At 42.6% G+C, this 10,740-nt stretch overlaps 1 protein-coding gene across 6 annotated transcripts in view; it reads left to right on the plus strand.

The window, feature by feature from the left end:
* The window catches only part of SOS1 (SOS Ras/Rac guanine nucleotide exchange factor 1), a 52,108-nt gene extending 47,706 nt beyond the window's left edge, over nt 1–4,402 (plus strand). For 5 of the 6 annotated variants that reach the window (XM_055809512.1, XM_055809513.1, XM_055809514.1 and 2 more), the window contains 3 exons: nt 58–322; nt 1,321–1,439; nt 2,811–4,402. In XM_055809512.1, coding sequence (XP_055665487.1) covers nt 58–322; nt 1,321–1,439; nt 2,811–3,299 — 873 coding nt within the window. In that variant the 3' untranslated portion in view covers nt 3,300–4,402. The remainder of the gene's footprint in view (nt 1–57; nt 323–1,320; nt 1,440–2,810) is intronic. The other variant, XM_013295198.3, reaches the window with a different exon arrangement.
* Nucleotides 4,403–10,740: the final 6,338 nt, after the last annotated feature.

Genomic DNA, 10,740 nt, shown 5'->3' on the forward strand with positions numbered 1-10,740 from the left:
TAGGTGGTCTTGTGGCCTTTTGATTTGGGGTTTTTGGTGTTTTTTTTGTCATTTCAGCCCAAAAAATACAGCTATCCTCTCAAGTCCCCAGGTGTTCGTCCCTCTAATCCAAGGCCAGGTACCATGAGACATCCTACACCACTGCAGCAGGAGCCAAGGAAAATTAGTTACAGCCGTATCCCAGAGAGTGAGACTGAAACTACAGCATCTGCACCAAACTCTCCCAGAACACCTCTGACCCCTCCCCCTGCTTCAGCTACTTCAAGTACTACAGATGCCTGCAGTGTGTTTGACTCGGATCCTTCAAGTCCTTTCCATTCAAGTAGGTGCTCCTAGATAGTCTACCAAGAATAGGTGTATTAAATTTTCTGGTGTTAAACGGGTGAAATCATATTTAGCCTTCTAAATTGGTTATAGGAATAGTTGCTTTTGTCTCCTTGCAGCAGCAAAAAGTTTTAACATGTTTTAGTTATTTTTTTAAATAGGTTTTTATTGTAAAGGGAGAAACTGAACAGAATTAGGTGTGTTACATGTCTTTGCAGAGGCTGTCAAAATGGAAGACAGAGATATATCTTTAGGGCCCATATACGTCTGTTTGATTGTGAACAATGAGAATAAAAACGAATGTTTTATGGGTGCCTTATTCTGCTGTCGGCCATTACAAATTGGTTTTGGTGCACATGGATGGCTTTCCTGCAGAAATCAGTATTTCCCTGTTTTAAATCCATCAGGACCCATCCACAACTGTTTTTCTTCTGTCTTCACCAACATACAAGGAATCTCATATTTTAAGGTGTGCTTTCAGTAATTAATAGTGGACATAGAGCCCTCATACCTGAAAGGAGGCTCAGAGGAAACACAAGGTTAGTCCTGTGTTCACCTCCTTGTGGCAATTAGCTGAAATGACTTGCTAAGAGCGGAGGAGTGACGTTGCTACGTGTCCAAGCCAGATCTCTGGAATACCTCTTGAGAAGATGTTTTTTAGTTGTTGGGCTTGGCCTATTGAATGCAGATTCAGGATATTGTTTTAGTGGTGGTGTGATAGAAGAACAACTTTGTTGTGTGGTTTTGGTCTCGAGGATTACTTAAGAATGTGCAGGAACTGATGGTCACAGAGATGATTGCAGCTCAGAAAAGTTTCAGTTTGTCTGAAAGCTGCAAGGTAGAGGGTTGTTTGGTTGTCTGTCTTTAACACCTTGATTCATGCTTCTCTTTATGAGCAATTACTTCGTTGTTTATGACACCTTTATTGGCAGCAATAAAGGAATAGTTGAACAAAAGTTATCGTTAACAGGATTTTTTTTTTTTAATGTCTGCTAGGATCTGCTTCTGTGTCATCCATAAACTTTACCAAAAATTCAGATGAAGCTCATGTCCCCCCTCCAGTTCCTCCACGAAGAAGACCAGAATCTGCCCCAGCTGAATCTTCCCCATCAAAAGTAAGAAAGAAGGAAAAAAGGCATTTTTTTTCTGGGAGCAGAGGGCATGATATGATAAAAGATAGTATATGTATTTTTTAAGAATATGAATTTAAGTATATGAATTTTTTAAGTATATGAAAGAGCAAGCAGCCGTGTATTTCAAGCCTTCATAGCTCTGCCTCACGTCCTGACCCCAAACAAATGAAAATCCACAGGCGGGACCTAATCTAGAGTTAGACATGTCTCTTTTCTACTGATCTGCTATGCTCAGGCCCTGACATTGCCTGTGAGAACTTGAGGCTTCAGGCAGGTGTTTCCATCTGCAGTAATTTGTCCTAGAGTATCATTTTGGGGTGTATGAGTTTGGGGGTAAAGATCTGAAGGATAGTAATGATGTCCTCTGAAAAGGTTCATTAGAATATTTGACCCTGATGCTGTGGTGCTCAGTGCTCTCTTTCCCTTCTTGATTACCTGTCCTGCCTGCCTGCTTGAGCCATTTCTACATTTTCCTTTTGCATTTGTCTGGCATCTGGGATCTGGTCCAGCCTTATTTGTGGACAGTGTCAAGTGTCTCTTGATTTCAATGGGAACTGGTTTGTGACTTCAGAGAATTGGGTGGATTTGAGAATCCCACTCAGTTACTTTGAAGCATGTGTGTCTTTGAAGAGGTCTTGTATATGGCTCTTCAGCCAGTTGTTGTTTTCAGACTACAGGTGACTGCTGTCAGCCAGCAGAGTTTTAACGCATGTGTTTCCACCAAAATGTAATTGAAAACATCATATACATGGTGGTGTGTGGGAGACCAGTTACCCAGTCACTGTGGTCTGCAGCTTGGGAACTGTTCACTTCAATAATTCTGACTACTTAATTCCGTCTTCTGAGCATAGTTTTATTTTTTCCCTGTTCAGCATCACCTGCCTCTCCCTTTTGCTCATTTTCTTGGAGAAATACCTGTTGCTATTACCCACCTCAAGTGCTTGTTAGTGGGGAGGTGGTGGAGGGTATCCAGACCTACCTAGCAAGCAGATCTAGAAGTAGCATGGAAATTGTTGCTTTGACCATTCTTTGCCTTGCCTTTGTCCTTCTCTGTGCATTTTCATTCCTTCATCCTTGGCTGTTAACTTGTGTATTGATATATCCCTGCTTTCCCCCTGTACATCCAGTCTGTCTTTTCTGCCCACATCATTCTGAGAAACAAGTTTTTCGGGTACCGCCACTCCCTTTCCCTTCCTTACTCCCCATCTTCATTGTGCACCTGCTTGCTGGGCCTCCTTTTTAACCAGATAAGAGCAGTCTGCAGGGCAGGAGCTTTGCATCCGTTTCACAGCAGGGTCCTGTTCTTTACTGCCACTCTAAAATTTTATTGAATGAAATGTTTGTGTACCTCAGATTACTTCTGCGCACCTGGACAGCCCACCAGCAATCCCTCCTAGGCAGCCAACCTCTAAAGTGTATTCACCAAGGTACTCAGTGTCTGACCGGACCTGCATCTCCGACCCCCCTGAAAGCCCTCCTGTATTACCACCACGAGAACCTGTGCGAACTCCAGATGTTTTCTCTAGCTCACCACTACACCTCCAACCTCCACCACTGGGGAGAAAAAGCGAACTTGGTAACACCTTTTTCCCAAACAGCCCATCTCCGTTTACTCCCCCTCAGACACCTTCTCCACATGTAGCACGGAGGCATCTTCCATCACCACCTTTGATACCACAAGATGTGGACCTCCATTCTGTTGCTGGACCACCTGTTCCTCCACGACAAAGCACTTCTCAACATATCCCAAAGCTTCCTCCAAAAACTTATAAAAGGGAGCACACACACCCATCGATGCATCGAGATGGACCACCATTGCTGGAGAATGCCCACTCCTCCTGAACTGTCCCTTGCGCTGGGAGTCACATGTTCCTGGTGCTACGTCTGTTGCTGGCAATGGATGCACTGAACCTGGTGGTGCCAAGGGGTCAGGATGTGTATGCCAAACACTAAAAACTCTCTAATAGATTGGAAATGCAGTGTACAGAAATGGAATTGCAAAACCAGACGTTCTAGTGGAAAAACCGGTTAACTTGCTATTCTTGTTTTAGTATGCAGGACATCGTTCTAAAGTAATTGGGCAACTGATTGTAGCAGAAAACAGACTTGAGAGACTTCTTTGGCCAATGAGTAGAGACTGTGTTTGTGTTAATGATCAGTAGTGTCCAGTACAGGAAGGAAAACAGTCTTTTATCCATCAGTTCCATGCAGTGTCACAGTTTTTGGAATGAAGACATTATGCACTTTTTTTAAATCTCAAACAGGGAACTTTATATCGTTCTTAGTTTTCCTTTTGCTTTACTCCCTGCTTTGAAATACCTTCCTAAAATTATGAGGACTGTGAGGAAGATCTGTGGTACCTAACTGAGGTAGAATTAAGGCAAAGCACTGTATTGCGGTCCTGTTTACAAGTTGTTACAATGAGTAGTAGGGGGTACCTAGGCTTCACCAAAGAGGTACTTTATTATTATTTTCTGAAATATTACGGTGCCAGTTCAAAAATAAATTTTTGCCAGGAAGCATAATGTCTAATTATTGCTTTCTTTAGATAGAGCAGATGAAAGTTTTACATCATTAAGATGACGGCGAATTTTTTTTTTAAAAAAAACAGCACTATCATCCGAAGTAAATATACTACTACATTTAGAAGACTGTTAATCTCTTCTAGGTTATGTCACATTCTTTTTAAGGTTTACTGATAATCCATTTCATGGCTAGTAGCTATTCTTTTTCAGTCACGCCATGAAAACAGTCACTTGTGAAAAGGAGCACTCACTGGTCAACTTCCATAGCTATTGTCATGTTTTACTAACAATAGATTAATCAGCATACATAGAATTGCCTTGCAGTTGCATAAATCATGTGTATATAGTGAACGTTGCATAAATATACTTGCAGATTGTTTTTAATTTAATTGAAATAAAGATACAGATATGTTTGGCTGACATACGTTAAATTATTACATGGACAAATGTATGACTCAGTTTTTCAGTTAAAACGCTGAAGAGGATAAAAGCACATGTTGTGGTACATATTTTTCCTAGTTCAGTGTACGGATTTTAGTAGTAAGAGTCTTAAGAGAAGTCAGTTTGGGCATGTGTTACAAAGTAATAATTTAGTAATATTTGAGAAGCTGGGTTACTCTCAAAGTTAATTATTATACATTATAAAACTTCTCACACCTCCTGTATGATACTTGTTAGAAAAATTCAAACTTATATTAATCTTTACAGTGGCTTTTAATGTCCAAAATACACATGACAGAACATGTACTGGTATAAGTACCGTGATGTGGATCATCCATAAACCTGCTATTCAACTCTAGACAATACTGTGACAGTAATGCATGGCAGGCATTGAAGAAAAGCTCTATAATCTCAACTACATTATGTATATGAAGCACAAAGTATCTCATCTTCAGTTAATATGGCTCATGGGTCAAAGTGAAATTGTATCACGTTTCTCCTTTGGAAGAAGAATATGTTTCAGTGTCTTGGAAAGCTGTGTCATTAGAGATGGAGTCAGCCGAATGACGATGGAAATCACCTGTTTTAATGCTTTCTGCAGTGCCATTGATTGGTGGCCCCTGATCCTTTGGTGTGTTACGTTTCAGATTACATTTCAGAAAGTGTTCTGATTTCATCAAAAAGAATGGTGGTTTTCATTGTTGTCAAATATTGAAATTTTTCAGTTGTATTCCTTCTTGATGTTTTCAACAACACTGTTTTGAAACATTTTTCTGGCAAAAGAAGAAAAAGTGAAGATGTGTAGACCTCATCTTACACAGGAGCTTTGCAAAAACCCTACAGGAGGCATAGTTCAGGTTACTGGTTCTTTAGGTATAAACAATGTGATGGGCATACTGTTGGCAATGTCATCTAAACTATTAGCTCAGTGGTGGATTACCAGGGAAAACACCTTAAATTTAGACTTGCTGATCTGTATCTCTTCTTCTGTATGCTCTTGTCTGTGCTATTTTGCAGCCAAGTCAGACCAAGCAGAAGGAAGGATCCAGCAGTTGGGTTGCTCAGCCAGAAGGAGATACCTCACATGGATCCTGCTAATCAACAGATTTCTTGAATGTCAGTAGGTCTCTGTTTCCCCCTGTGAAATGGGGAATGTGGTTTCACATCTTTGAGGTTAGAAGCGCTTAACTGGTGAGGTATTGGGACAGCAAGTGATAGTGGTCACCATGCAAGAATCTAACTGAAGAGTGCTTTGGAGCCCAGCAGACTGGGTCGCTCATACAGTGCGCAAATCATGGTGTTGACTCAGCTGCACACAGGAGAGACAGCGTTGGGAATCAAATGTTTGCATTTAGGACAGGAGTTTTGAGTACAACTGCTAAGCCACTAGTTTGTCTAATGACAGCTTTATTTGCTTTAATAGTTGTTTAATTTGGAATGACTTCTTATTTGGACCATGTTTGTACTAGTACTTTTCACATAGAAAACAAAATAATTCTAGTGATGCTTTCTCTCTCCTTGGTGAAATGACCTCGGATGGTCTGGTGTAGCCGGGGATGATGATGTGGCCTGGACAATGAAACATGCTTGTGTGGAGGCTAAGTGAGTTGCTGTATTACTCTAGAATGCTGGTGTATGGCTAAAAGTCAGCCGAAACAACTTCAGACGGTGTAGACAGGATTACAGAGGGCAACAGAACTTTATAGGTGCGGTACTTAACAACTTGTGCTGTTTCACCTCAGGGTTTCTACTTTATGTAGTCTAGTGCAACAGTGAAGCATAACCTGAGTTTGTTCATTTTCTTTCTGTTAGCTCAGAAAAGCCCTCTGGACATTTGGAAGTGCTAGGATTCCACGTGCAAGGTCTTACATCTGGATCAGGGCAACCCCTGGTATCAGTCAATACAAGCTGGAGGATGAAGGGATTGAGGGCAGCCCTGTAGAGAAGGACTCGGGGGTACGTACTGGTGGATGAAAAGCTGGACATGAGCCGGCAATGTGCACTCGGAGCCCAGAAAGCCAACTGTATCCCAGGCTGCATCAAAAAAGCGTGGTAAGCAGGTCAAGTGAGGTGATTCTGCCCCGCTGCTCCACTTTGGTGAGACACACATGGTGGTAAAACACTGGCACAGGTTGCCCAGAGAGGCTGTAGATGCCCCATCCACGGAAACATTCAAGGTGAGATGGGACAGGGCTCCGAGCAACCTGATCTAGTTGCAGACGTCCCTGCTCATTGCAGGGAGCGTGGACTAGATGACCTGTAAAAGTCCCTTTCAATCCAAACCATTCTGTGATTTTGCAACTGCCATGCATTTCCTTCCGTTCTGCATGCTGTATGGAAAGTCAGCTGTTGTACTGCCTGGTGACCCCAAGGTACATGCTGTGGCCATGACATTCAGCAGCCCCTGCAATGTTTTTCTGCAACCGTGTGCTAACAGAGACCATTATCCTGCTCCAGGATCTATACTGCAGAAGCATTTGAGTACCCCATCCTCCAGAAGCCATCTCCGGTGTAGGCTAACCTGTTTCTCTAATATGCTGCTTTCTTAAACCTGGGAGGGAGAAGTCTGTCTCAGTAAGAGTGTGCTTATGCTAATGCACTGGATTTAGATCCTTCAAGGTTTAGATTGACATCGTGGGATGATGAATTATTTTTCTATTGTGTGTATCTTAATTGGACCTTCTGTTGAATTGCGTCTGGTTCCAGCTTGAGCTTGGTGATGTCACTGGAAGTACTGCTACTGAAGGCAGTAGATTATTGTGCTTTAGGGAGAAGGTTTTATTTCGTTACATACAGGGAAGTTTCTTTTCAGACTGAAGAGGTGCTGGAACAAATGTGTGTCACGGCCGGCTGTGTGGCAAAGCCAGTGTATTACAATGAGAATCGGTTCCCTTGTTTGTGGCCATCTTCTCAAACTAGTGTGGCATTTTACAGAGGTGGCCCCTACTACTGGTATTTCTAGCATTGCTGCAATTGAAGGTCAACTAGAAAGGAGCTCATTCATGAATGTTTGTCTTACAAATTATGCAAAAGTTAAACAAAATGTTTCTTACTGCTTCACTTCTGTGAGCAGTGCAATTAGCTGCAGTATATAAAAGACCCTCCTTGACTTTCTCCTCGCAGCCTTTTCCAGCTGGAAGGAACTTGTTCAGAACTTGTTCAGAAAGACCATTTTAAGATGATATTAAAAAGTTTACAAATTCTTGTGGGTTGTCCCTCGCCCCCTGCCAAATACCCTTTTTTTAGTCGTTGATTGTCATTTCAAAACCTAGATGATGCATGGGCTAAAGCCTTTTTAGTTCTTATTCATTAAGGAGAGAAACCTGTGGCCCAATATAGTTGTAAAAACAAAAGCCCTTTTAACTAACTTTGTGAATTCCATGTCTTATTTTCTGTTAAAAAACCCACTGTTACGTGCATTTTTCTGTCGACTGAGAGCAAATTTCCCTTTTGCCTTCAGTGGAAAATAGTGCGTTAAGAAGCCAACTGCTGCCAATGCTGCAGCATTATAGGGCAGACAAAGTAAAGAGTAAATCACACTCGCTCTCGCTCACTCTCACACACACTCACACTCTCTCCACCCCGCCACCCACCCCCCAGCAAATGTGAAATCCTGTACCACGTAGCTGAAAAGTTAAAAGGGGAAAAATAAAACAAAAAAACCATATGCTAGATGCATGACAATTTCAGTAGCTGCCAAATGTGCCTTTTATTAAAGAACATCTGTAATATTTTGTAAAATAAGTTAGGCAAAGGTAGATCAGGGGCATGTTTCTGGAATTGCTTTGGACATACTTGTTAGAATCTACTTCAGAATAAGCCTTTTTTGTTGTTGTTTGTGAAAGAACAAATTTTAGGTTCTAAGTTTATTCTGGCGTGCGTGTGTGTGTACATTTGCCTTTGATGCCATGGTTACTTGCCAGAATGAGTACGTGTTAAAAGCTGTGTCAGTCCAGTTGAAAAAGAAAAAAAAAAAGGCGCTGAACTTGAGCTGGCACATCTGACAACGTGTGTACCTGTCTGTAGGTGATATTTGCTGTGTCTGCAGTGGTATTCAGATTGCATTTAAATGAAAATTTAATAGTGGCTGTTACCTTTCGGCATTAAAACAAATGTTCTAAAAATATTTTTCTTAAAAAAAAAAAAAGCCTTATGTATCCCAGGAGTGTACACTTTTGAATATGTAAGTGACACTGAAAGTCCTTGTAGTCCAAGACTGGTTTCCTTAAGCTGAAATACTCTTTGCTTTATATTAAGGACAATCATGCGTCTTCTACAGAAATAGATTTTGCTCAGGATAGTAAAATACTAAAAGATGCAGTAGCTTGTGAGCAGAGGAGCCATTTGGAGTAGGCGACAAGTCAGCAAGGTGTGCATACAGTAGGGCACACAAAATAGCATCTTTTAACTGTGTTGTTCTCTGCCACAGGATTCTTCACTGTAGGTGCTGCTCCAGCTCTGCAGCTTTCAGTTACAGCTTACTGTGTCAAAGGAGCTGCCATCTATGGGTAAATACTGTCTCTTGAATTTTACTGTGTGAAATTTGTAGGTCAGTAATTTAACGTAAGATCATGCATTTCATCTCCTTGTTGAATCAGGTCACAGTAAATAAAGGCACATCATGTTTAATATCTTGCATCTGGCAATAGGCAAACATCTGCTTTCAAAGAAGAGAGTGAATAAATGAAAACTACTCGCAAGGAGAAACTGCTGAAGGTTCATGGTCACCTCCTCCATCTAATCCACCCCACAAAACCGAACAGTGGCCAAAGACAATGCTGTGTGTGCCCCATGCATCCTCTCCTGTTTAGGCGTGAACAAGGGGCCCTGACAGCCTTGTGCAGACTTTGAAAAAAGCAGCTGGATTCCTTGGACCCTGTTGGAAGTGGGTTTTGCCCTTGCTGAGGCATATTTATACATGTGTGTGACTTGTTCTGAGGTGAGAATAGCCTAAGAACTTGCAGGGGAAGCCACAATACATTGCAGCTCTGGGGGAAAGAAGTAGGAGAAAGTATTTAAGTTACACAAACTTAGAAGTAGCCTCATTTACGCTGGTTTAGAGGAATGAAGTGGTGAGAGGACCAGCACTGAAAGTCATAAAGTAATCCAAGGAAATGCCATAATCTGAGGAGGATCAAGGGTGGCTGACTGAAGCAGAGAGTGTAGCCATGGAGAGGTGACCTAGAAGAGTCACAGCCATGAGGAGAAGCGTGTCCTGCTGGGGGCTGCCTCAGGTGCTGGCAGTTCCCTGGCAGCCAGCTGATGGGCATGTTCTGCATCCATGATGGAAAGGGATCTGAGGAGGAAACACCCCACTAGATTTGCACAAGAGTAAAACTGCATTTGGGCTGTTGATTCAAAACTCTGCTGGCATACTCTCAATCCAGGGGTCCTCAAACTACGGCCTGTGGGCCAGATATGCCCCCCAGGGTCCTCAGTCCGGCCCCTGGTATTTACAGAACCCCCCGCCCCCCCGCCAGGGGTTGGGGGGGGGAAACCAAGCAGCCGCAGATGAGTCCCTGCCACTTCATCCACGCCAGCCCCCTGGTTAAAGAGTTTGAGGATCCCTGGTCTAATCTCTGAGACAGTTGTCCCCAGGTGATGCAGCACTGCAGGGAGATGCGGAGCAGGGGGAGGAATGCTGCATGCACTTGCAGGTGCCGCGTGGCGTGGGGAGGTGTGAGCTCCGCGGGCTGAGTTGTCTCTGTGGCAGCATTGTTTTGGACGTGCTGAGAATGTGCCAATGGTAAGAGTGTTAGCAGTCAGAACTGGAATTAAATTTTCAAATAACATGGTATGTGACAGGTGTTTGTGATACACAGGAAGATACTAAGATCTCTTACAGAGTTGGATCAATGAATCACATACAGAGTTGTGATCAATGGATCACAGTGGCGTGTATGTCCATGGAGGAGACTCATGAGATTATATTTTTTTTTTTGTGAAAACTCATGTGTCTGTACAGAAGCAGCAGAAGGACTAAAGGACATGGAAGAAGGAGCTGAAGAAACATCACAGTGAGCTGCACCGACAGCAAGATCTTGACCAGAAGCCTAGAGAGTGAGTCAGGTGAGTGCTGGGTCTTTGAACCAGGCATATGGAAACAGTCTTCTCCCGTGACTGTGTGTGCAGGGGAACAGGATTTTGTAAGTAACGTTGCCTCAGAAGGGGACCTGAGAAATATGTGTCTTCTATTAAAGGATGTGATCTTAATGGCTGATTCACTGCAAAAGAGGCAACGGTGTTATTTAAAAGCAACATTTATTTGGCACAGGAAGAAAAACAATCCAGAGCACACACGTACACTAAAGGTAAAG

The sequence above is a fragment of the Falco peregrinus genome, chromosome 7, assembly GCF_023634155.1.
Source record: "Falco peregrinus isolate bFalPer1 chromosome 7, bFalPer1.pri, whole genome shotgun sequence".
Classification (NCBI taxonomy): Eukaryota; Metazoa; Chordata; class Aves; order Falconiformes; family Falconidae; genus Falco; species Falco peregrinus.